Below are 27,407 nucleotides of genomic sequence, written 5' to 3'. Positions count from 1 at the left end.
TCAGTATAAATGATTTACAGTTGACATCCTGTTACCATAAGCACTGTAAACACTGAAGGTAACCACACAAGTGGTATCTTTATTTCACAAGATTAAAGATACAGTACAAAATGAATCTGTACATCTTTCTATTAACAGAATTTGTTTACACAATTATATTACATTTGACCAGCCTTTATACTGATTTTAAATACAAAATAAATTTACAAAAGTCCTACAAGACTCTTTAAAGAACTGCAGCCGATAAAAACAAAGGACTATTTGAGGGGGGAATCCTATTTGCCATAAGCATTTGCAGTAGTTCTCAAACCAAACTAAGTTTTTGTTTATTTTAATATTCTCTGAAACAAAAATAAAGTCTCAGTTTATTGTTGCCTATCTAAAAATAAAGCAACTTGCAAAGGTGACTGCGACCCCCTGTAATATAATCCTTATAGACCAGAACTAGCATAAAGTAGGTGGAAACTAGATAATGCATAGTCTTAAAAGTCCTTTCACAACCCACAATTTAATGCTCTTCTCCAAGAAGAATAGTTGATAGTTCTTCATTTATTCTATTTTTTTATTTTTATTTTTTATTTTTTTAAGTTTAATAAGAGCAGCTGATGTTTCATGGAAGAATGACTAAAAAGTAAAGTTTGCTTCAGGAGTCTCACTGGGATATTTATATCAAAGGCCTTACCTGTACTTGGATTTCCTACAACAGACATACAAAGCAAGGAAAATGATTTTCATAGATTGAGCCCTGGGGCAAATCTCAAAGGGAAAAACTAGAACTTCAGTTTCCTCAACAGTTTCATGCTATTTTCAGACTGCAAGAACAGCTGATGTGTTCAATTAACAGTGCAGGTGTAGAAAAGTATTTTCCACAACTTTCCACTGTTTTCTTGAATACACAACTCTCACTAACAATAGTTGCTGCTCTTTATCGTTGTTATTCCCCCTGCAGGGAGAAAAGAGCAGGTGTCTGGGTAGGTCAAATAGGCATGCTCTGGCCTAAGTAACTACAAAGAATACAGCCTTTCCATTCAAAGAACACTTCAGATAAGTAAAAACACTTCTCTTCATTAAAATTAAGTATCCCTTCTAAAATAGTTCATACAAGCTATAGGACAATCTATTACCAAAAGGGAAGAACACTTCACTGCAAACAACTGAGCAATCCAATTCCTTTAGGAAAAAAGCAGATTGATAAACCAAGCACACAAGAAACATATTGCTAGTAAGAGTTAAACGTTATTTCTCTCAAAATGCAAGTTTTAGAGTAGAGTAGCAAGGGATTGTCACAGAAGCTGAAGTGATGTTGTATGATAAATGGTTAAGAAAATGTATTCATTTCTTTAATCCCTGAGTTAACTTGCTATTACTCATGGTAAGTACCTTTTTACTACTACCACTTCACTCAAATGAATGTCATCTGAAAAAAGTTAGTGGTAGCAATTTGGTAGAAAGTAGGGGGAAAAAAAAAAAGCAGAAAGACTTCCTTATTGCTTCTTCAAAAAGCAGTTCTTTAAAAATGGAATAGTTTGCTGATCTTCAGCCATTTTCTTCCGCTGATTTCTTAGTGTGTAAAAACGCATCAGTTCAGTGAAAAGCTAGCTGTAAGACTGTCACATAGCAACAATGATGAGAGAGTCTCATGCAAACAGAGCTTTTAGAATTTAGTTCTAGCAGATAAAAACAACAAAAACACTTTAATAAAGCAGTAACAAAATTATTGAACATCCTAAGAGACCAATGAATCAGTGATAGTTAACTGGAAAACATTTTCCATATAATCTTTAATTTATTCATGCTGAGCTAGAAAAGAACTATTAGGTGACAGAGGCAAAAAATACTTCAGAGGAAGGGCTCAGAAGTCACAGGTACCTTAGAAATGCAACTGGTGAGTGTTGTACATTCCAGACTCTTCATTTCAGTTCAATACTGTTCCAACTGATAATGATGATAAAAACTGAAACAAAAACATTCCTCTATCACATGCTGCAACCTTCCATCAAACTACAATGATGGATTTGTCCCCACATAACTAGAAGAAGCATTTTGAAGTACTGAGAAGCTCTAACTATATTTTAATACTAAGTCATCCATGACGGTTCAGTCCACAGAACAGCGTATTTATTTCCCCTCTCTCCCAAACTACAGATATAGTATGCAACGATTGCATTTAAGTATCATTTTAAGAATTTAAGAAACAGATCAAAGATAGGTTGCTGCCAATGCACTGAAGTGTATGAAAGGAAGCTCTCACCCCTTTGAATGAAGCAGACTTTGTCAGAGAGAAGCTAAAGCCTTGTCATCTGTATCTCATTCTGCTTTAGAACAGCATATTCAGAGGTTTCAGCTTGCACTTGCCAAGAGCACAAACATCCTTATTTGTTACATCTAAGATACTGTTTCCCAACCTCATACCCTGAAATTGTTGTTCAATGACAAACTGTCACTAACTTCTTGCAGTCTAAAAACATATACCCACAGGTCATACATAGTCTCTACACTCAGAAAAAGGCCTTCACACTAACTTGGTAGTATCAAGAGTCAATAACAGCTGTCTTCAGATTTTGTTACAGGGGATCCTCAAGTAGCACAGCTACTCAGAAACATTCTGACTTTCTCATGTATGTCAGATACAAAAAGGGTAGGCCACAGCTATGATTTAACACAGGATTTTTTAAATCAGGTAACTAAACTTGTAGCATCACCAGCTTCAGTCCACACCTTTCTGTAGAAAGCATGTGTCTTGGGGCCCTTCCATTTTTTTTTTCTTGTTGCAGACATATTAAACAGATGCAGATAAGATACTACATTTCGCCTATGAGAGATCTTCTTGCAGTGAAGATAACATGCAGTATCATTGAAAATTACACACAAGGTTTCCTCTACTTAAAACCAAAAAGGTGTAGGCTAACTCAAGAGTTTTCTGTCTCTGTTCTTTCTTTGGTGTCCACACTAATACTGGTGCTCTCTGCAATGTAAATCAGTCTGTAACAGCAAGGTTACATTATTTAGAGACACTACCAACTTCTCCTTACATCGCTAAGGACTGCAAGTTAAGATGCTCCAAAAAAACTTTTAAGAAGGATGTAAGATCTGGGCATTGCCAGCATAGTTTTCAACTAATTAGCTTTACAAACCCTATCCATTCCAACTCTCCTTCCTGGGCTACATACTATTGACAATTGCCTATTTTATGGGTAATGAGGGAAAAATACTCAAAGCATAAATGCAGTGACATGTTTGCTGGCTTAGTTTTACAGAACTTATAAATAATCCAGATTAAACCATTCAAGACAGCATAAAAGACCAGAGTGTAAGATATAAATCAAATAAGGATTGTAGAAATACTTGGGGTGGAGATCAGAATATGAATTCATGGAGCTTCAGCTGTTTTGAACTTCAAATACAGTTCAGCTTCTTGGACTGAAATTGGCCATAAACTCATTTTTATAGGGCAGCTGCTATCAGGCAGGCAAAAAAATCTTCTAATGCTAGCCTTCTCTCCCTAAGATGAAAAGGACTCTGAATAAAGAGGAACTAGATACAGCAGGCAACATTTTCTGTAGTAGCACACTTCTGTGTTTCCATGAAAAAAAGCCATAGTGTTATTCCATTGGCACTGAAATAACATTCAAATCAGTTTCAGAAGAATTTTTCTTATCCCTGAAAAAAGGCATCATTCTAAGCAGCTTTTCATACTTTATTCCTTATAAACTTCTTTGTGCCTCTTTCATGGAAGGGACCATTAATCTGAAGTCATAAATCACAATGAAAGTTGTTCTTTTTGGAAAAATCCAGTTCTTCTACTGAGGCTCTTGTTGCTATTGCGGTGGTTGATGCTCTGGAGGTGGTGGTTCTTGTTGAGGCACAGCTGGTCGTAGTCCTGCTGGTCTGGGAATTGCCTGATGTTGCCTTTGTCTATAAGCTATAATTGTTCCCAGAAGCAAGGTGATGATGGTCATAAGGTAAAGGTCCCATTCAGGCCCCAGCAGCTGGTCCATATCAATATGTGAGAACACTTCCCTTAACTAAGAAAGAAGTCCATATTATCATGTCAGAGAACAAGAATAGGAAGGTACTTTAATTTTATATTTGAGTTCTAATATTTTTAACGTACAAACTATTGAAATTTTAGGACTGCTGCTCTTCCCTCCGTTATTTCTGAGAGTGAAAAATAATAATTACCATGACATCCTCAATTTCCAGGAGTTAAATACCAATAAAAGCAATGTTCTGCAGAAGGAGCTATTCTAAAGACACTGTTTCTGATACAGAGCTTTGTGGTTTTCACACCCACAACAAGTGGAAATAATTTAAATTGTTATGTAACCCGTTCTTACATTAGTTGTCTTGAAGAAACAGGGGGCAAATACTACATACAAAGAGGAGATGAACTCATCAGTCCAGCCGAACAGTGAAGTATCCACAGACTACCATGAACAATGGAATGCCAAGTTCAAGGATCATCATATGATACTGAGATTGAGGTAGATAACTTAAAGGGAAGCTATTGGCCAAAATATTGCACTGTTAGTTTTGTGAACTACTTTGTATCTGACTATAATTTACATAAGCTGTAGCCAACACAACCATGTTTTCCTACAGTGACACTGACTGTACTACGATCATTTCTAATAAACCTATTGACAGTAGATCTAAAACTCTGAATCAGTGTTCTACACAGCAGCTTCTGCGAACACTGATTGATTTTAAAAGCTCAACTGATTTTAAAAGTTTCAATCGTTCACTCTTGAAAATTTCAGAGTATTAATTTCCATCAATCTTACCCGAACTGCCTGAAATCAAATTTACTTTAAGAGGAAATAGCTTTCCTACCATTTGAATTTATCAAGTAATCCAAAAGGCAGTAAGATGTCAGAACACTAAAGAATATTTCAGATATTATATGGAGAAAAATCACCTAAATTCCAAGTATTTTTTTCAGTTCCATCATTAAGCAGAAACTCTACGATAACTAAGTTGCCAAATATAAGCAAACACTACAAAGTGTGATTGTTACAACTGAATATGAAACAGCATAAGAATTAGGGCTACACACAAACACTTTCTTTTCTCCTAAGCAGTCACTGCAACACCTTGTCAATTTTAACATCAGATGCAAACAGCAAATAGGTCTGGGAATATTCTCTTCAAGGGAGGAAGAGCACTGAAAGGCACTGTCTAAGCTTATCTCAGTTATCCACAGTTGCACAGATAAGTAAGAACTGCAGCTTCTACGACTTTAAAAGACAACACCAAAAAAGAAACATTTACTTTAAGGCTCACACGAGATCTCTGCTCAAATAAGATAACTTCTTTTAAAACAAGAAGAAAAATGTTTACAAGTTTATCTTAATTCTACTTACATTGATTTCTCGTATATACTGCACAGAGTATATCACTCCAAGCTTGCAAAGAGCTAGGAAGACTGGAACCTGGGCATCTGGGCTTGCTTCAGCAGCCATATCATAGAATCGTTTTGCAAGATGAATATCCTACAATTAAAAAGACAAAACATTAGTGATTTTAACATTAGTAAACATACTGTAATGAATCTACCTATCAGGTTAAATCTCACTCACCTGCTTGATGCCCAATCCCTTCTCATGCATGTAGCCCAGATTAAACATTGCTTGGGCACTGTGCTGTTGCTCTGATGCCAGTCGATAGTGAATAAATGCTGTTTCATAATCAACTTCAGTACCAAATCCATAGAAATGGTAATCTCCAAGTTTAATTCTTGCAACTGTATATCCTACAATTCAAACAAAAAGAACAACATAAAAGAGAAAACAGTCGCAGTAAGCCTTGCAATTTCATACAAAGCTTTACTATGGGCTTCATATATATATGGTTTCTCTTTTTTGCCTCTCTCACAACAGACTTTTTTTTTTTTTTTAAAGGAATACTTGGGTTTAGACAATCCAAACCAAACTGACTTGTATTTTCTAGGATGTACTTCTCCCAATAATCCTACCAACATTTCTATTACTGGTACAAATTGAAAAGCTACGTAATCTCCATACTCAAGTAAAAGAGCTTTTCATTTGTTATATGGTCATTAAGGACTACAGAATTGTTTTTAAAACATAGACAATGAAAACTTAAGTCTCTGATCATCACTTAGGAATTGAATATTTCTAGTACAAGAGTACACAGTCTAAGTATTTTCGGACAAAATCTTAGACTTCATTTAAATGATACCTTACTAAAGCAGAAAGTTGATAGATCGTCACTTATGTAGCTGAACCTGTGCAAAGGTTAGAGAACTCACACCAATATATATGATTACTGAATTTAGATCTGTGTATTTTACTATAGGATCACAGGTACTAGTGTTTAAACTCCACTTGGTAAAACAATAAGGCTTCATTCTTGGTCACTTGGTTTTTCTTGCTTTTAATAAGAAACTACGTTTCTTATAAATGATGACAAGTACCAAAATCCCTAAGCATAGTTTGTATCCACATTAAAAAGTGGATCAACTGAACTATTCAAGTAAATATGTATTTCTTATGATGTTAAATACTACCTTATGCTGCTTTTTTTTTTTGTAAATACACTTTCCATGATTTGAGAATGCTTCATGACTGCAGGCATACTGCAATAACTTTATGGATTCCAATGGAATAAAGAACAGTCACAAGCACATGTGGAATATGACTAATGTTGAAGAAAACATAAGCTCTTCTCCCCTTACACGCTTCATAAAGAAAAAACAAGGGAATCAGACATCAGTGGCTCATCTAAAAAAATAATGTAACTAGAATCAGAGTACAAACATACCTTGAGAAGCTGCTCTATTCCAGTGAAGCAATGCTCGAGGATATGTTTCATTTTCTCCTACTATGCTAGCTTCTTCTAGAGAAGAAATTTAATTTAGTTAAGTGGGAATCTGGTACACACACAAATAAGATAGCTGCCCTCAAAAGTTTATATGCTGTATACAAAAAAGGATTTAAAATTTAAGAGTGCTATTGCCCAAACATGATTCAGCAGATCTGAAATAAGTAAGAAATACTTAGATTTTTATACTTTTTTCTACATCTCTGCACACATAAGTTATGAACAAACTGTATGGTTTTACCTCAAAAGCCTCAATTTTTTTTCACTTATAGCATGAATAAGGTTTCAGACATACTACCTTACAGTTAAAGACTTTCAGTATGAAATGTATATAACAGTTTTACATTAATCTCTAGTTGAGATGTAGATTTATGGATACAACAATAATTGGAATTTTAACCCAGGGAAAGATGCTAGGTCCCAGCCACAACTAATACCGTTGCTGCATCAGATTTAGCTTATGTAAAGATAAGTAACTAAAGCCCCATTGGAAAACAGCACTCACTATTGTCTTCTTAAATCCCAGAAGTCAAATTTTAAGTGTTTTCTAACTTGAAGGTTAGATAGCCATAGAGGTGAAAAGGCTGACAGTTTTCCAGTGTGAAGAGAAGGAAACAAAAGTTCCTCTGAAGTGCTAACTGAACAAGATAGATCTTCAAGCATTCTGAAATTCTACTAACAGGACTATTGCAGGTCAGCTCAAAAAACCCTCTGAGTACAAGCTGGAGTCCTTACTTTGATCAAGTATGAAAGCAGCATTGCTTTGTGCAACTTCATAGCCTTGTTCTGCCAAAAGAAGATACTGAACAACAGCAGAATTTGAATCGCCATCTTTATAGCTGTTGTATGCAGTCATAAGTCTTTCAGACCAGCGTCCTCGTTCACAAACATTCTTAAACAACTGCAGAGGAATAGAGAAGAGGGAGAAGACTGAGGAACTTCAGAAATTTGTATTTTGCAGGAGGTAAATCTCATACATTCAAATACTAGTTAAAAGCACTTGCATTTCAAAGGAAAATATAAATTGATAAGTTCACTGTTTAAGACAGCCTTACTTTAAGATAGATTACATAGCTTCCTAAGTAAATACACACCAGCATTCAGATGCTTACTCAGAAATATGCTGAATGAGAGCTTTCAAAAAATTTTCATTTCCTCAGCTGAAATGGTACACTTAAAACTGTGTCTAAATGAAGAAAATCAGTACTTAAATACTGATGTTTGCTTTGTATTATGTTCATTTGATTTGCTTCAAAGCTAAAAAAACTGTCACACCAAAGCAACATAAAAGCTCAAGATTTTTCCTCACGAGATACAAAGCAGTTCAATAATTGAACACCTCCTTATGAAAGCCTTGGCTCTGCAGTCACCAATGGATTTTAACTACAATATATCTTATGTAAGCTGACATGGTTAGATCCAATCATTTGCAAGTTAATGTTATTTGACTTGCATTATAAATAGACAATCTTACCTCAACAGCAGTATGGCAAGAACGCATCACTCCAGTGCCAGTAGCATGCATCTGAGCCAGATTATAAAAAGCCAGAATATGGCCACCCTGGGAGGCCAAATTAAAATATTTCAAAGCTTGTTTATAGTCTCTCTTGACTCCAATACCATCTAAAAGAAATATTAAGTCAATGCTATTCATTCCTCATAACAGGCAAAAGTTGTATGAAATACAGTACATAATCTCTAAAAAACATTACAGAATGGTTTTACGAAAATGTGAGGGGAGAAAGACTAATAGGACAAAATATAAATGCAGTCGAGTAGCACTGCAGTATACATACAGTATATCCACACCTTTAATGCCACCTAGTGAACAGATATTGAAAAGACAGTTGTTTATACCCAGCAAACCATTTTGGTGCCACTTACTGTAATACATGGAACCCAGCTGAAGTTGTCCATCAACCCACCCCTGTTCTGCAGCCTTCTGGAAATACTTCAGAGCTAGCTCATAGTTCTGCAGGAAGATTGGGTCCAATCATTAGAGTCTTGCAATATAGAACAATTTAAATAAAAGAATGTGTGTCAAATGAAACAGTTACAGGCTTAAGATATAAAAATAAGCCATAGCAGGTATGTTCTGACTGACAATTGAACAGGTTGCCAAGAGAAACTGTGGCGTCTCCCTCCTTGGAGATATTTGAAAGATGGCTGGTTGTAGATGGTCCCCAGAAACTTGCTCTAGAAAGCCCTACTGCAGCACATGGACCATATAGCTTACAGAATAGCACAGAATGACTTAAGTTGGAAGGAACCTCTAGAGGTCAAATGAAAGCTGCCACACACAACATTGCCACAAATAGTTATAGCACAGTGGATGCTTCGTGTTGTTTAAAAAGCAAGCAACTTGTTTCCTCAACTTGGAAAAATTCAACTTTTTTTGAATATTAATTTATATAACTAAAAATAAAACATTTGACAGAAAAAGAGACCTCTGCATCAGAAATGCAATGAGGCCAATGAACTAATTATAAGCCTCAAGGTGTTCCTCCAGTCTCACAAGAAACAAAATTGGGGGCATTTAAGGCTTGCTTTGCTTCACAAGAAAAATAAAGCTAAGTTTAAAACTCCAGCTAAGATTTCACTTTGCCCCACTTTTCTAACTGTTCTGGCAATATTTTCAAACTCATTGAAAGGAACTCAGAACGTCTAATGGTTGTTGCCACCTGTATAGGTGGCTAATATAAAGATGTTAGCGAAGATGAGGGTAAATGTACAAAGGCTATATGCAAAGGAAAAACTCACCAGTGTTGATGCCTTAGCTGAAGAAGCTGGGACAGTCTTCACTGAGGAACAATCTCCAATAGATGCTACCTCAGTGGGGGTCAGCCCTTAAATGAGGTCTTAGAGGAGGTGGAGTCGAGCTCCACCCCTTCCAGGAGCACAGCTACATTACTCTCACCTGCTCCCACAGCTGACCCAACACTTGCCTCAGCTGACTAATCAGAGGTTCAGGCTGTGATTACCAATCTCCCATACACTCCCTCAGTGAATTACTATTATTTTTTATATTACAAGTTCCTCCATGAAGTTCTCAGAGCAAAATAATATTTCACAAGTTAGGGTTCTACAGTACTTCTCTACAGAGAAAGAGCTTGTAGAAAACAAGAAATTACAAAATCAGCACAACCAGCTATGACTAGTGTAATGCTATAGTGTAACGATCATAGCAGGGTGGCAAAGTCTTCGACTACAGCAAATGAGAACAAACCCAAACGCAGCAGCCACAGATGCAGAAATAAAAGAGCTCTGGAAGGCCTCAGGTAGGCAGTGATCTCTAGCAAGAGATTCAGAATGTGACTTAGTATTTCCACTACAACTAGAAAGATGGCCATCAAAAACTTACCACTGGAACACCTCTTCCATAGAGGTAAGCCATTCCTAATCCACTCTGTCCAACTGGATTACCCTGAAGCAAACAAACAAATAAATAAATAAAAATCTTGTAAAGCAAATCAAGCCTACCGCTAAACCTTCAAAATTTTGCACCTCTTTAGCAACACAAAAACAAGTAGTGCTGAAATAGGTGAAAACATGCAAAACAAATAACTATTGCTTAATAGAATTAGGAAGAAAATAGCATCCCTGGGAAATTTTATGCAATAGCAACATAGGTGTTTAACAGAGAAAAAAAAACTTTTAATGTTAGAGTCTACAGTGCACTCTCAAAATGTTGCACAAGATGTATAACACTCACCCATAGGAAGCTAGAGCATTAATAACCTATTCACCTTTAGTTTTTACAAGTTTGAAGCATTTTGAATGCCAGAGAAACACCCAAAACAAATAGGAAAGCTCTAAGAATCTGTCTTAAACTGAGGCAGGCTGCTGGTCATCTAGCATTATTCACCAGCATTGCTACAGAAGTATGTAGACCTGTATTCCTTCAGTATTAGGGCAGGTAACAGGGCATGTCAGAAACCTTTAGCTAATTTAGCAAATTATCAAGTCAAGAGGACCAGGATCAGAACAGTCTCCAGTATCCTTGACATTCAGGATTTACTTAAACTGTAGGACAGAAGTAGCAGTGCACATACTTCAGTGTGCAAACAGGCATTTGTAGTACTTCTGAGCTATTCAACTTTCATAGTGCAGATGCTGCATTTCTAGAAAGCAGATAATCTTACCATATCAGCAGCTTTCTTGAAATACTGAAGAGCTGTTTCATTATTCTGAGGTACAACATCACTTCCTTCCGAGTACATCTGAAAGAAAAAAAAAACATTACTGATGACTACTTAAGTCAATTTTCTGTGGAGATCATGAAGCACTGTAGACAATTCCGTCTATTTTATTATGAAATAAAGAAGTTCTACTAAAGCAGAATACAGGCATCTATACTATAACTTCAGATTCAGAGGGTTTAGATTCCAATGAAGAATTAATAGCCCATAAAGTTAAAACCTTTGAGTAATAATATCCTTCATTTCTGAACCAATGAGGAGTAACACAGGCAAAAAAAGTCCTCTTAGATCAGTGGAAATAAAGCTATACTAGCATGTAAAATACTGCCTGAAAGCAATAATTGTTGCTAGGCCCTGTTCCTAGCCTGATTTATTTCAAGCATGTATTAGATAAGTGTTCAAACAGCCCAGAAAGCAGAAAACTGAAATCACTTACATCAGGTGCCTTGATTAGAACACTATGTTTTGTTGTTGTTTTTTTTTTTTTTCCCCATGAATTCTGTAATCTTCACTGCAGTGAGAACCTCAAGAAGGTAAGCCAGAGCCACTGTGTACTGCTGCCTAACCTTAGAGGGCACTCACGTCAAGTAATAAGGATTTAGTTCCTCATACAGAGTAAAGGTAGCTAGCAATCTAGATCTCAGGCAAGTGACCTAAATACCTTTCTAAGGAGAAAGAAATTCACACCACGAATAGCAGCTTGTCAGTCCAATTTATATTTACGAAGAAAATAAGTCTCAGAAAAGGTTAATTCTGCATACAGATTCAGGCTTTGATACAGAATAGATGCAGACCGACCAGCAACTCATTCAGATGTCTCAGATTCCTATACAGAATAAGAACTTTTTTTTTCCTTCCTGGAACAAACGTTTATTACATCACAGTTAACTATCTAGATGCCCATTTTCTATTTTTAAAGGTCTAGTTCAAGCAATATCCACTAAAAACAAACCTTCCAAAAGTGAAAGGGAAAACAAGACAGACTAGACATAGTAGACTGCTACTCTCAATTTAAAACACTAGCAAAGCTTCCAGCATTCCAGATTGAGACTACTTGAAATCAGTAGGTAGGAAATATTATTCTACCAAAATAGTCAATTGTCTTATTTTTGAGTGTTCATATTTACCTTTCCTAGAAAGGCCATGGCATGTGAGTTGCCAGCATTAGCTGCTTGATTGAAGTACTCAAATGCGCGCTGTAGAGAGGAAAACAAGTGTTTTAGTTACCTTGACATATGATCTGAGTACTTTTTCTTGCAAAACATAGCACAAGTGCAATTGTCAAGCTTGCAGGTTCTTCTGGGCATAAGGCTTGTCAATCCCACCTTGCTTAAGGGAGCTCCCCATATAAAATCTCAATACCGAGCAGCAATCCTGCTCAGTGTATTCCAAAAGGTAGAAAACCAAAAACAGCTCCTAAACACGAGCTATACAGGTTAATCTTGCTTCTTTACTGTATCTCCAAATTCTATTTGGAAGACAGGTAGTTCTGGAATTTTCTACTCCAGTTTTAGACAAAGCTTGGGTATACTCACTCTGACCACTGAATATATTCTTTAAACCTTTAATAGATGAGTCCTTTTTAAGGTACTTTTTTTTTTTTTTTTTTTAAAGGTACTTTTAAGGGTGGTTGCTGGTATATCATTTCTGGTCAGTAGCAGAGTCTGAAATAATCCTGAGGACAGCACACTCAGCTCTCTAGTTTTTCAGTATATATTTTCAGAGTTTAGCTGTTTTAATTTCTATGAGCAATAGCCAGGGTAGTTTACATCAGCAGAAGTTTCGCTTTCTAAACGGATTTATTAACTGCAGTACTTTAGTCCCATTGTTTTGTCTATTAAAGTGCACTACCCCTGAAATTCATGAGTCAGAATATCACTACTAATGTGCACACAGTCCATCATGAAGATCCTACTACATATGCAGAAACTCAGCCAGTTTCAGATAATGCCTAGCGGAAAAACTCATCTTTGTATTTTTACTTCCTCATTTTTAAGATTAGTACAAAGCTAACTGTACTAATCACAAAATTATGTTTTACTGAACTGAATACCTTATGGTACTTAAGAGTTCTGCTTTATTGTGGTCTTAGGTACACCATTTTCACCCCGCCTCTATAACTGTAATACATATCGGAATTACACATAAAGGCTACCTGATGATTTTGCTCTACTCCTCTTCCTCCATGTAAGTGCAATTGTCCAAGACCAACCTAAAAATAAAGCGTACAAAACAAATAAATCACTTTTCCTTACAAAATTTACTTTCTTCGAAACACAGACTACACAGACAAGGACAGAATACAAAGATGCTTATGTCTGATCTGCTTCAATAACTACTGTACAGTCCCTATTTCCTCCACATTATGCTAAGATGAAGTGGAAAATTATCCTAGAATAATAACCAAGCGACTGTCCTATATAAAAAATACAGTCTGTACATTTCAGTTCTATCAAATTCCTAACTCATGGCTAACAGTTAAATTGTGACAGTTGGCCTGCGGTGTCCTCTCCTCAATCTGTGTTACTCACAGAAGAGGTCCAGCTGGCAGCATGCAGAAATCATGCAAAAGAAAAGCAGTAAGAAGCTGAGGTTCTCTCACAAGACCAGTTCTTTTAATCAAGACTTCCCCTACAACATCTAAAACTACTCTTATACTACTCTGATTAGTTACCAGTGAACTCTAATGTCATCTTTTCTAAGATATGGAAGCAATAACATTTTAGATTTATTTTTCTCCACAGGAATTTGCTTTTCTCTAAGTCCTATCTTAAGCACCCTAAAATATAAGCCCCTTCTCATAAAAGATAACCAGTAAATGTCAATCAACCCTATTGCTGTGAAATAGAGATATTAGACCTTTAGCTTTCTAAAACTCTTCATACAATTCCTCAAAATCCCTGCAAACCATCAAATGATCTGAAGCTTTTACCTGTGCTTGTACATCTCCTTTCTCCGCTACAAACTGGTAATACTGAATCAAGTCTTCTTCCAGCATTCCACTTGCCATTCCTGGATTTTCTACTTCATCTGCTAAGCGAATCCGCTGAACCACTGTTCCACCAGTCAATGAAATATCACTAGCAACTAGAAAACAGATTTGAAAAGGCAGCTTTTCTCAGTACAAAAACTATACTGCAACTTCAAGTAACAATTAGAGATCCAGTTTTTTACTGAGAGAATAAATTGCTGACACACTGCTTAAGAATTAAATTCATTTCTATAAAATAGAGGTTAAAAAAAAGTCTTATGATTCAGAAATGAACCGATAACTTAGAACAAGGAATTATATTTTCACACTTCTAATGCTGACAAGAAGAGACTTTTTAGGTATTTCTATATTGTTCAAAAATATTAGTCCAGTAGCAAGCACTTTTACCATGATTCGCTACAAGTCGATAGTGAGTGAGAGCAGATTCACAGCTCTGTAGGACTCCTATCCCAGCCCAGTAACGGTAACCCTAAAAAGAAAACAAGAAGATGGTACTTACTTGACAACTTACTACCTGCCAGGTTACAAACATTTTTCACATTACTTCAGCAAGTAACAATACAACAAGCTTAAAGGTCATAAGACCACTCCAAAAAATGATAAGCAACTGACTGATACCATTCAAAAGGCTAAGTGTATTCAATAAACAGAAGGTATTACTCAAGGACAAGCTTACAGGTGAAAATCTAAACGTCTTTCCACTTGCTTGAATACAGAAACTTGACTAGGAAATTTTACTTACCAAGATCATATGGGCTATCAGATTTCCTCCTAATGCTCCAAAAGTGTAGTAGACCAGGGCCTTAAAAATAAAATAAAATATCACTGGTTATATTTTATCTCCCTGCAAGATAAAGAGAGAACACACAGATTTTTTAAATTTTTTTTTAAACATTACCTTAGCTTGACTAGAATTGACTCCTAGACCAGATGCATATAGAAATCCAAGGGCCTAGAAATAAAATGAAGTTAGTCAGCAAATTCTTTGGAAATTCCAGGATTACGTATTTCTGGAATACATAATTATAAAGGAATCATACAACTCAAAGCTGAAAAGAATATGCTATTCTCTACCTCCAATTGGTACTTCCTCTATCCAGGCCCCTCCTTTCTTATTTTACAATATCAAGTTCCTAAGTTGTTTAGTTGTTTATGGTGGCTTCTTAAACACATCTCACCAGAATTCAGCCTAACGTAACAGAAGGTCGAAATCGCTACATCCACATATGGCACACAGATACAACATCAGTTAGAGTAAAAAGAACTGTTTATCTACATTTTTCTAGGTTACTTTTATCCTTTATGTTTAGGTAAGGTACTACTGTATCTACTCTAACACCTGTTCCAGCTTTATGACTCAGTGGAGAAACTAGTAGCATAGAAAATACAGTACATAAACTATTCTAAGCAATTCTCAAAGCACGGAGAAACAATGCAGATGGTATTGAATTCTAGACTGATGAAAGTTCTGATCATTATTGAGATGTCTCTAGAAAAAAAAAAATACTCTCACTTTCTAAGGTAATTCAGAGCTTTAACACTAAATAGGGAACATGGATTTTAAAATCCAAGAATGAAGGGAAACTGGTCTACTCCAAAAGAAACTGATACTTCTGAAACAGAGAATGAAATAAGTATATGCAAATGCTGATGCACTCAAATTGACAATAGCCACATTTCACAAGGTAATGAACAATTACCACAATCATTTCAGTTGAAAATGGGCCCTAAAAGTTGTCTAGATGACTCTCTTGTAATGAGCAGGGATTCCTACAGCTAAAACAGGTAGCTCCCGGTAAGAACCTGAACAAGATGTTTTGCATCATGTTTTCAAACAACATAAAAGCAGCACCATGTCTACTATCTTTCTTTCATCTAGGTAACAGATGACATTCATTGTTTTCATCTGATTCTAGATGAAAGAATGATCTATAAAACCCATTTTAAAACAACTACAATCTATAAATCTAAATGATTAATAAACCTATAGAAATTTTTGCAGAATTCAAGAATATACATACCATTTGTCCTTTAGGAGAACCTTCTTCTGTTAGTTTTTCAAACAGCTCTTTAGAGGACTGTATGTTCTGCTTCAAGTAATCCCCAAACAACAATGCATAAGACACTTTCTCCATTGCCTTGGTATGATTCATGTCAGCTGCCTTCAGAAGATATTGATATGCTCTTAAAAGAAAACAATTTTAGTCACAGCAAAGCAAAACAGATTCCATTCTTAAACCTATAAAATTCACATATTTATATGAACAATTTTAGGTAATGTACTGGATATCTACAAGGACCATTTCTCTAACAACCTCAGAGAATATAACCAGAGTAAAAGAAGCCTAAAAACTACTTTGGAGTCTTTGATTTTATGAGTACAAAATTATTCAGATGAAAACAACAAATGCAGTTCAAGACAACTGCACACATACTAGTTATGTGATAAAACAGTCACGCTGTGACAAAGTTCTCTGGAAACTCCTGTTTCAATTCCAGCCTCAGAACTTACAGAAATTCTCCCAAGAAATTACACAGCAATTTGAAGAACAGTAACTTCAAACAGCATAACCCAATACATAGTATGCCTCAACTCAATTTGTCATGGACTTCTGATAACATACCAAGATTTTTCTTCTCTTGTTTTCTATTCTAAGACTTACTTTTATTTCCTCTTCTCTTTCTATAAGAAATAGCTGAGGCACATCTGGCTCCTAACACTTGATCTTCTAGGAAAGTGTAAGATGTTCAAGAGAGCTGAGAGTGTTTTTAAATCTGATACTATTTAATCAAATGCTAAGATACTATCTCTCCTTATCTTTGCCAAGGTGTGATGGACAACCTCTAGCTGCAGTTCATCTTCCTGAGGTAGTAATATTCTCCCTTACTTCCATCAAGAAATTTAACGTGGTAATCATGCTCACATAATGTCAGTACCCTGAAGTCATCACTTCCTGATGAAGTTGCCAAAACAAGTATCAGGTAGCTCTAAATTAACTTTGCTATTATTACAGTAAACTGAAAACTACTTCAACAATTATATTATGAGGGTAGAAAGAAGAGAACACGTTTCTTCCTATTCCTTTTTTTGTTTCTGCTACAAACATTACTTTATCTCAAAAAAGCTGACTACTAGAGCTTTAATCACTCATGAATAAGATTAGTATTTCCCTGCAGACTGAACAGAGCAGAACAAGAAATACTCTTCTTTACCAATCTAGTAATCGAATTTGAATGAAAATCATACCATAAGAAACATTTGAAAAAGTATCTAATAAGAGTGTGATATCAACTACTTGTATCACACTCTGAACTCCTTTTGGGCAGGACTCACATTCAGACTGCAACAAGAAAACTGCAGCACTACACTGCATTAAGTCAAAACTTCGAAGACACTGACTCCTCAGAAATTATTCAGTACCATCACTGCCTAACATGTTGCAAAGTCCCATTAAGCAGGAAAGCACCATAACGTCTAATTTATGTCATTTCATTGTTAAGCCAAACTGATCAGCTACACAGTCATTATCTTGTGGGGATGAAGGGTGTGGACTTACTCTTTCTTCTGAGCCTTTTTAGTGCTTTCATTAAGGATTTTCATTCCAGTCTGATAAATTTCCTCAGCTTCTTGCATCTGCCTTCTCTTAGCAGACTGCTCTTCAGCTTTTAAAAGCAAAACAAATAACCCAAAACATTAAGATCTCCAATTACACACCTTAAGATTGTTCTCTCAAAATTCCTACTTGTTTTAAGGGTAAAGACAGCTGAAAGAACGTTTCTAAAGACCAATCAACAACCCCAAGTAATTACTGGGTAAAGGAGGTGTTGAGCATCTTTGAATATAACTTCTCTTGCAATCTCTCTCATGAGTTTTCCTTTTGAAAGAATACTTTGGAAAAAGAATTCCTTTTATTGCTCCAAAGCAAGCTGTGCATGGAAAAAATATTCTACCTTCAGAACGATCTTTTCTAGAAAAAGCTTGCCTGCATACAAGAAAATCAGCAAGTACAATGGGGAATGCTTTCAAATCTCTATGCTTCTACAGCCTCAGAAAGTGAGTTTAATAGGTTCTTCCACTACAAGATTCCCCAAATGCTTAAAAAACTGCTTTCACACTATAGATCCTCCTCAGCCCTCCCAGTATTTCCCATCATAAAAAAGCTTTGCCTTTCTCATTTCTTACATGGGATGACCATTAATACATAATCAGGACTTCTAGACCTTGTGGTAAGGAGCATAAGGAGATATGAAAACACTGAATTAAGAAAGCATTCTTTGAACAAAAATAAAGATAAGAGCTTACTTACTTTCACAGAAGCCCCACTTTTGATCTTTCTTGTAATCATAGGTTGTTGCGCACCAAAGTCTGCCATCTTCCCTCCCATCTGCAGTACACTCTGCATACTCCTTCTCCATAAACAAAAAGGGGAAGTGGCAAGGTTCACCATCTGCAGTGCCTCCAATAGCTGTCAAAACTGAAAATACACACCCAGAAATAACTTCAATTTATAGAATAAAGAGAAGCAGCTGTCTATCACATCAACACAGAAGAGCATTCCTATGTATTAACTTCTGTGAAGTTAAAATTGCATTTAATCAAACTTTCAAAGATACAAACTTCCAGAAGCCTATAAAAACAGTTACTTTCCCAAATAACTCAAAAATATTAATCTTATTTTCAGTTATGGAATGGAACAGCAGGTATCCTATTTTTAATTTCACAGCAAATGCATTTAGAATATACAACTTTAAGGAAAGACTTTTATGAAAACACCAAGTGCACATTTTTCAGTAAATACTTACACTGAAAACCATTTTCACTTCACCAGTTTAAGGTGTACTCAAAATTACTTTTGGGAGTGCTATTTTTCATTCACTCACTATGCTAGCAAAGGTAAGCAATTCCACTACTGCACTATTTTTAAGTAATGTCAATCCTCTATGAAGACTACGGACCAACTTTTTTTTGAACAAACAATTATTTCAGTTTGCCTTTTATGAAGTTCTGTTTCAGCACGCTGAATTCAGCAGCTGTCTTCAGCTTCATTTGAAGACATTTGCAAAGACCTGCAATTGATAATGCCAACTATACTGTTTTTTAAAGGTAAAGTTTCTAGCTCTTGTGGCTAGAGAGAAAGTTTCTGTGTTTTTTTCCTCCTCTCTAGAGGCTACACTTGAAAGGTCAAGAGATCATACTACTTTATTTTTATTTATAGGAAAAATCCCCAGAAATAGATCACTTGCTCAAAGTGCTCTTCCTAATTTGATTCCTTGACAGGTGCTACTAGCCAAGTTAAATAACACACAAGGAAAAGTATTATCAAACGTGCATTAAGTGTGCCTTGATGTTTGAACCATTTTAGATGCAAGTTAGCTATTGCATAATACACAATCTCATGCTATGAGCTCATGACAGGACTTCACTACGAACAAACTTTATACCACATGAACTCCAAATACAGATTTATAAAAAGTATTATAAGCTACTTTAAATTGCATTACTGTAAGATACCTACAAATTGGAAAGGAAATGTGGCAGGAATTGACAGCTCCATATAAAATGATTGTTACAGTTGGTGGAAAACTGCCCATGAAGGTCTGTACTAACAAAGCCACACAATAAAGGATGAAAAATAACCAAAAATACTACTTCCTTTTTTTCCTCTTCACAAGCTGGAAGAGCAGTCTAACTTCTTTCTCAAAAGAAAAGCCTTAATAACACTAATCCTTAGATTCCAAAGACGAAATTTTTCTCTGCTCAATGACCTGCAAAGTACACAGGGAAAGCTGAGAAATATTTTTCACGTAATCTCATCACCCTGCCTATGAGTGAAACTATATTTAGAAAAGCTTTAATCTCTCTTAATGCAGTTCTGTCTTTGACAGCTTCTAGTAGATTTTAATGTACTTCTTACAACACTACATCTCTCAACAGCAGTATTCATTATTAGTGTTTTTTTTTGTCTTTTTTTTTTTTTTTAAAGGTTATGCATTAAGAAAGTATTTTAGAAAAAACTTAAAAGTTAATATAGTAATGGAGACCCTTTTGATTATCATTCTTGATTTCTTCTGATATTCAAACCAGGAACTGAGAAGATAGACACCATTAATACTAACAGGTTGCTACTTTTTTAGCAAAATTGAAGATTTTATTTTTATGGACAAAGTGAAAAGGAAAATTCTTTGCTATACAAAGTCTAGAGTACTCAACTGTGCCATGTAAGTATCATTCACTACTAACTGCAAGTTATGAGTTTAATATAACTTTTAATGTTAGCCAAAACAAACAAACAGCCCAGAACACTAGAATTTATGCATGTTAGACAAGATTTTACTTGGATTTACAAATTTACTGAAGTTTACAAGCAACTCAGGTGTTGCCCTTTGGCACTTGTGGGAAGCTTGTTTTTTATATCAAGGTTTGTTTCTTCTTTGTCAACCTACTCTCTAGACACGCAGTCAACAGACTGTCACACTGATGCAACTTCTCCTTCTATGATTACTATACACACACAATAATGTACATGTACTTGTGTCCTATATGAAAAATTCAGTGCTTTACCAATTTCACAGTGCAAGCTTTTCAAAAAGATGGAAGGAATAAGACAAAAAACGTAAATGAATCTAAAAATACACACTTGTAAATAAAAGGACACCAATTACCATTAAATTCTGGAAAAATAAGGATGCTTGTTAGCTGATAAGTTAAGAATGACTATTTGTGGTTATTTACATCCCCAAAGTTATGCAGAGTGCTTTCCCTTGCCACTTGTTTATAACCTTGCAAGCAGTTACCTGGACTCTGTATTTCTGCATCTTCCAAATCCTTATTTAATAGATCAGACATGTCTAGAGAGTTCAACTCTTCCAGAGAGCTCTCTTTTTCTTCCTCTTGACTGAGAAGATTCTCTTCATCCTCAGGCTGCGAGTCTGACTTCCCCGATTCAAGGAAAATCTGACCTGCTACCACTCGAGTTCCTGTGGAACGGTCCTTTACCTGGTCCTCTGCAGGTAAAGCCTGAAAGAAAGCAGGCACATAGTTCAGATTAGAAACCGAAGAACAGAAGTTGAAAAAAAAGAAAGAAAAAAAAAAGATTAATTTTAGAAGATATGGTGCCCTAGTTTTTATCTGGGTTTCAATTAGTATAGTACATTTAAGGAGAAGTAGCAGAAACAAATAAATAAATCAAGATAACTATTAGCTCTCACTGACTCCCTCCTAGTTCCATGAAAAGAATACTCTTCAAGATACAGAACATTAATTCTTTCATTGCACAGGAACTGAATCACAGTTCTGAATTTCAGACCCTTGTTCTTACTCCACAAGAAAAAGAACAACAGAATGACTAAAACTTTTCTCACCTCTGACTCCAGTGATTCATCTTGATTTCCTTCTTCATCTGTAAAAGAGGTTGCAAGTTATTTCAAATGTTTTCCATAATGCTTTATTTTTGAAGAACAGCTAAAGGTTTGTTTTGATTTAGTCATATCTTACCATTGTTCTGAAATACTCTAGTGTATAAAGTTGAATAATGCAAGCAATACACTTCAAAATAGACCTTGTCAACAAGTGTTGTCAGGAGGAATAAAAACATCTCACATCTTTAAAATTATGCGCATATGACTGTATTCAATATTAGAAAAGCTACAGGATTTATTACTACTGTAACTCAAAGTAATCCTCTATATTAACTGTAGTCCAAATTCTTCCAGTTCAGCTAAACTGCTTTAAAAAGTACACAGAAAGTGAAAATTAGTCGAGTAATCAAAGGGTTTTAGTCACCATATCAGCTTTAGTATAAACAGTTTCAAGATTAACCAAAAAGTGATATTAGCACCATCTCACTGATAATTAAACATTAAGTTGCACATAAGAATGATAAAACCTTGTGCCTGACCAGCATATTCAAACTTCAGGCACAAGCTTATCTTCAGAACTGTGAGAAATGACTTGAGCTTTAAGATATCATTTAAGAGCTGTAACCTTTGTTTAACTGTCATCTTTCTCACCTGAATGGGCTACTATAGGCTAACTGGTTAGAAAGATGGGAAAGAAGAAGCAGAAGACAGAAAGGTCATTAGGCAGAGATCCACCAAAAAGCAAAAGGAATGGAGATGAAAACAAGGGAGCAGATCATCCCAAAAGCTTGTTATGACAGTTTTATCACTGTTTTGCAGAGCTGTGTAACTGTTTCAAAGGGCTACTTACTGAACCTCAGACAACTTTACTTGCACTACCATTCATCTCAATCAAAAGCCTCAAATTTTCACAGCTGAAATGTGACTCTTATCAGATGTGACAATGTTAGCAGCATCTGACACCAACTCACTTAGGGGAAATGAAAGAAAATGCTATAGGTGTCCCTCCCTCCAGTACAGAATTCAAATAAAAATACAAAGCTTAAAACCTAAACAAACATGCCACTAACTCCTACTATATATAAGAATTCCACCCCAAGATTCTGGGGTTTGCAATGCTATCTGAGCACAACCAACACAAGCTAGAGCTCATTAAGCATTTGCTCTTCATCCTGGAAAGTAAATCACCCTGTTTCATTTCTATTGCATCACTATCATTCTCTCCAAAGGAGCCAGCTTTGTTACTGAAAACCTGTGCCTGAATAATTGGTTCCAAGCAAAAAAGTCTAGTTTAACTGTTTGTGACTCTTGGTAAAGCAGAAGAGGTTGCAGAGATTAATGATTACATGACTACATATAACTTACATTAATGTTAATTGTAGAGGACTGATGAATAATATGTACCCTCTATTCACAGAGGTGTCTACTTCCAAGAAGCAGGTGAAAAAACTTCTGACAGCATTAGTGGCAGGTCACAACTTGACCTAAGAACAGCTTATTAGTCAAGGTTCAATTCCTGAATAAAGTCACAGTCAATAAGTTCATGCACCTGCTTCAGAGATTAAAGCTGATAGTTTCATTTGTTTTTCCACATGCAAATCCTAAAGAAAAGGTAACAGACATTTTTTTTAACACTCAGTCTGTTATTGAGGGTGCCTAACTCTATAAACAGCTTCTGGAAACAAACAAACAAACTTGAAAATGAATCCTATCTTTTTTTAAATAATTAGAAAACTATTAAGTACTGAAAGGAAAGAGTAGACAAAAGAACTTGTTCCTAAAACAGGCAGCTGGTGAAATTCACAAGCAGTACTACAGACACAGCTGAGTGTTCTCATACCCAGCCAGGGTTCTAGGACAGCTAAGCATCTGCTTCAATTATCTACTACTTCATATATAGTTAAGATCAGCTTTAAATAAATGTATTTATTATTCTTCAAGTAGAAAAACCTGTGTTCAGTTCGCTTATTCAAATACAGCAGAAGTATCCCAGCTGTTAGAGCTAGATGAGTTTTGTGAGAATTACCATTTCCAGGACAGTAGTAAGGAGAGAGGGGTAGGAATAGTAGGAATCAGGTGGTGCAGTTCAGATAAGAACATTAAGTTGAAAAAGCCCAGAAGTTCCAATGTTTTGCTGTACTAAAAACAAATAAACTACAAAGCTAAAGTGCTGCTGCTACCAGACAACAAATAGTTTTGGTTTTGACATTAGAATGTTTATGCATCTTTGGGAAATAAAGCAAAATTCAGGATCTGTACTGTGGACAATCTCTCAGAGTTCTGACAAACATTCCAACTGATCACTGACAACTGGTTCCTTTACAGTTTTTGCTACTATTTTCAAGTTTCAAACGCTATCACAAGAAAGCAACAAGTGAGATTTAGTATGCTCTATACTTGGTACACAGTGGGGGTGCAAGACACGGCTCTGTGGTGCAAGAAGAAAGTATTTCTATTAATAAAGCAAAAAATAAGATAGCATGTACTTAATCTTTGACATCATTTTTTTTCATTTCTATTTTGTGTACATACTGTATTAACAGAAGGATGTACAGGTATATTTATCTTTACGTTAAACACTGAGCATAGATATCCTTCTTAATATATACAATCAACAGAAGTTTAATGACTGCTGTTCTGGAGATCATCTGTATTTTCACTTATTCCAACATTCTTCTTGTGCCAGTAGCTAGTAAGATGATGAAACAGCATGCAAGCCCTGTTTATCCCAACTCTGCAGGAACAAAGGAAACCTTAAAATAAAATTACCCATGACTGTTCCTTATCAAATTTGGACCTGCTGGAACATATCCAGAGAAGGGCCACAGAAATGATCCAAGGGATGGAATGTCTCTCCTAGGAGGATGGGCTGAACTAGCTGGGGCTGTTCAGCCTGGAGAAGAGAAGGACTCTTCAGCAAGATCTGCTATGATAGCGGCAAGGGGAAAGGATTTCAAGTGAGAAAAGGGGAGATTTAGACTGGGTATAAGTTTCTTTTTTTTTTTTTTTTTTTTTTTTTAAACCAAAAGGGTAGTAAAGCATGGAACAGGATGCCCAGAGAGGTGGTAGATGCTCTATCCTTGGAGACATTCAAGATTCAAGGTCAGACTGGATGGGGGACTCTGAGCCACTGTGTCCCAAGGAGATATCCCTGGGGGAGCTGGACTAGATGACCTTTAAAGATCCCTTCCAACTAAAAAAAACAAAACACAAATGTAATTCTGTAAGAAACTTTCAACTGTTGAATTCAGAAAAGAAATGGTCACCAGAGCCAGTTTAACACTGTTGCTATTCCTATTTCACGAACCTCCAAAACTTGCAATGAATTAAGCAAAATCCTTAAGCAGCATCTATTCTGCAAGAATAGTTTCAAATTATCCCTTCAAATTACGTAAGTAAACTGTTCCCAGTTACAATCTTCATATTGCCCTCATTTTAGGGTGGCTGCAAGATAAAAATAAAGGCTAACTCTCATACTGAATACAAATCTTTTTTCCAGCCTCCCTACAATTGCTGCGAGCTGTTTACAGCCCCTCTGTAGAAACTCTCAATAAGGCAACAATCTTAGGAATGTATTCTAGTTAGGAAAAAAAACCCACACAAATAAAACAACCTCAAGAGGGTCAAGGAAAGCCATTAAACTCTGACTTTTATGAGAACAAATACAAACATACTTGTACTCATCTATCCTACCAGTTAATAAAACAATACCAGTACAAAAAAAAAAGCTCTGAAAGAACCACTTCCTCTCTTCAGACAGAGCAAAGGAACTTCTCTCTCTTTAATCCCATGAGCAAGGAAAAATATCTAGAATCAAATAATATCTGCAATCAGAAATAAGATTATTTTCCCCCTAACACTTTTAATGAAGCAGAAACAGCAGAAGACCATGGCAGCTACAATCAGCAGCTGATCACCACCTTTCACCAGAACAGAAGCAGTTACCATTTTCACCTGCTTTTGCCCACGCCCCATAGATGCTTTAGTATTCTTTCCCTAGACCCAACCTCAAACTTCTTCATAAGCTGTACTAATATCATGTCTTTAATTAAGTAGCACCCCTTTCTCTAGATGAGTTTTCTCTCAAGAAACCTTCAGGAAATTGCTTTGAGCACACTATGAGTACAGTTAGGATTTAAATACACAGCTAATTGGCTGACTAAGAAAAGTCCCTATTAAAAGTAACTTCCAGAGTTCAGAAATAACAAATGAACCACTTTTATTTAAACTTCTTAAAATCCCTCCCTTTAATATACTCTGGTTCCAGGTAACAGTTCCCTGACATCAGGGAATGATCAAGTATTTACAGAAGCATTTAACAGAGTAGGGAGGCATGTAACAGACTCACTGTTACAGCAGGAAAGCAAAACACCCATGAAGTGATTATGACTTCTTTTTCCTTCAGGAAAAAAAAAAAAAAAAAAAAGTAGGAACAAAACAGGTTGTTGTTTTTTTTTTCTCCTCCCTGTTGTAACCTAGTATCCTTTCCTAAATAAATCAGGATATGAATGAAAAATTTTATGTCATAAGAGTAATTTAAGTTTGGCAATAGCACCCAAACTGTCAGGTACTGTACCATGTTTCGTCCTGGGCCTATTAATTATATTAGTCCAATTGACTCTAAATGCACAAGTTTTTCTGAGGTTGATTTAAGCTATGAGAACCTCATATTCGTCAGCTGAGCTATAAGATGGTAGAAAAGCAGTCCAGTCAGAAGACCTGCATTCTGCATGCCACCACAGCCATGGAAGTGCCATTAAGCAGCCCTTAATTTTGACAGAACACAACAGACTGTTCACTTAACATGAATTATCTTAACTCAGATTTATCTTTTACATCAGTGAGAGCACAGCATTCATATTGTCTTGATGCATCTCCTCTCTAGCTTCACAGTCCTTGCGTATGCCTTTTCCATGCCATGAAGTGCTGAGCTGGCTTATAACATTATGCACTAAGCACTACAACTACAACTGACGTTCGGTCTGAGCTCCAACAGTGGAACTTAAGTTTAAACCCCTACCACACATATGAAAGTAAATCTCAGACTAATGAACTTATCTCTAGAGAAGAGGTTAAGTTACCTTTCTTGAGATATCAGTTGGAAAGCACAACCTCAGTAACACTAGATAAAGCTGTACATTCAAGGTGTTCTCACAGATTTTAAAGACTCTATATAAATACAGGCACTGCACATTTGTTCTCTTTCACTCCTTTGGTGCCATGAAGGGAGTGGGAGACAGGAACTCATAAAGGGAAGTAAAACAGCAACAAACACAAAATACATGAACACAAGCAGCTCCACAACAGAAACAGCAAAAGGTATTATATACAGTGCGGTAGTGTAGGCTCTTAGAACACTGTGTATTTATCTGTGGGAGAAAGTTCATCTGGTAACACCAACATCATCGCTATCAGCATGTTGGCTAACAGATCCATATTAGGAAGAAAACAGCATTTTGCGTTAAACCAAAATACACCCAGTTGCACCAAATACGCTCCAGCCGCGTTACTGGAATGAACCAGACCGAGCGAGGCACTAACCCTGCAGCCGCTGAGGGACCCCAGAGGAGCAGTTACGCCGCTAAAGGCCTACCCCAGCCCAGCCCAGCCCAGCCCAGCCCAGCCCAGCCCGGCTCGGCCCGGCCCAGCTACGCTCCTACAGCCCGCGACCAAACAGTTGCCAGGAGCCCAGTTCCCACACCACCTGCTGAGGCCGAAGCAGCTACCACAATAACCCCCAAGGTCTCCGTTCCGGCAGCCCCAACCCGTCTCCCAGCAGCAGGGCCCTGAGAACGAGGACCGTACCGAGCCGAGCCCAACCCAGCCTGTAGCAGAGAAACAGCAGCCCGACACTCACCAGCCACTGCCAACCCAGCGGCCTGAAGAACCGCGACGCACAGCAGCAGCGCAAGACGCACCCGCCGCCCCATCCCGCCGGCCTCCTCTGCGTCGCCGCCGCCGGACCCCGAGCCCGGCTCTTTCGCCCCACCCACCGCTCCGGCACCACCAATCAG

At 36.6% G+C, this 27,407-nt stretch overlaps 1 protein-coding gene across 1 annotated transcript; it reads right to left on the bottom strand.

Moving 5' to 3' along the window:
* Nucleotides 1-33: 33 nt before the first annotated feature.
* On the bottom strand, nucleotides 34-27,407 carry SEL1L (SEL1L adaptor subunit of SYVN1 ubiquitin ligase). Its single transcript, XM_072337785.1, has 21 exons — nucleotides 27,251-27,407; nucleotides 21,397-21,434; nucleotides 20,830-21,052; nucleotides 18,342-18,509; nucleotides 17,592-17,697; nucleotides 16,056-16,218; nucleotides 14,933-14,986; nucleotides 14,777-14,836; nucleotides 14,422-14,503; nucleotides 13,975-14,129; nucleotides 13,198-13,254; nucleotides 12,170-12,238; nucleotides 10,986-11,063; nucleotides 10,205-10,267; nucleotides 8,728-8,815; nucleotides 8,318-8,466; nucleotides 7,579-7,744; nucleotides 6,784-6,858; nucleotides 5,580-5,752; nucleotides 5,364-5,492; nucleotides 34-4,025 (listed from the first exon to the last, which is right to left on the bottom strand). Exons 1-21 carry the CDS (start codon nucleotides 27,321-27,323, stop codon nucleotides 3,819-3,821), a joined length of 2,376 nt encoding a protein of 791 aa, XP_072193886.1. The 5' UTR covers nucleotides 27,324-27,407; the 3' UTR covers nucleotides 34-3,818.

The sequence above is a fragment of the Excalfactoria chinensis genome, chromosome 5 (assembly GCF_039878825.1).
Source record: "Excalfactoria chinensis isolate bCotChi1 chromosome 5, bCotChi1.hap2, whole genome shotgun sequence".
NCBI lineage: Eukaryota > Metazoa > Chordata > Aves > Galliformes > Phasianidae > Excalfactoria > Excalfactoria chinensis.
The sequence above is the reverse complement of the archived record's forward strand: the minus strand, read 5'-3'. Positions and strand labels throughout refer to the sequence as shown.

Coding starts and splice junctions, on each gene's coding strand:
- SEL1L (XM_072337785.1), bottom strand. CDS start 27,323: ATGGGGCGGCGGGTGCGTCTTGCGCTGCTGCTGTGCGTCGCGGTTCTT. Junction 14,504..14,776: donor TGATAGCCCATATGATCTTG/GTAAGTAAAATT, acceptor TTTTCTTTTTAG/GGTTACCGTTACTGGGCTGG. Junction 14,130..14,421: donor TCGACTTGTAGCGAATCATG/GTAAAAGTGCTT, acceptor TCTGTTTTCTAG/TTGCTAGTGATATTTCATTG.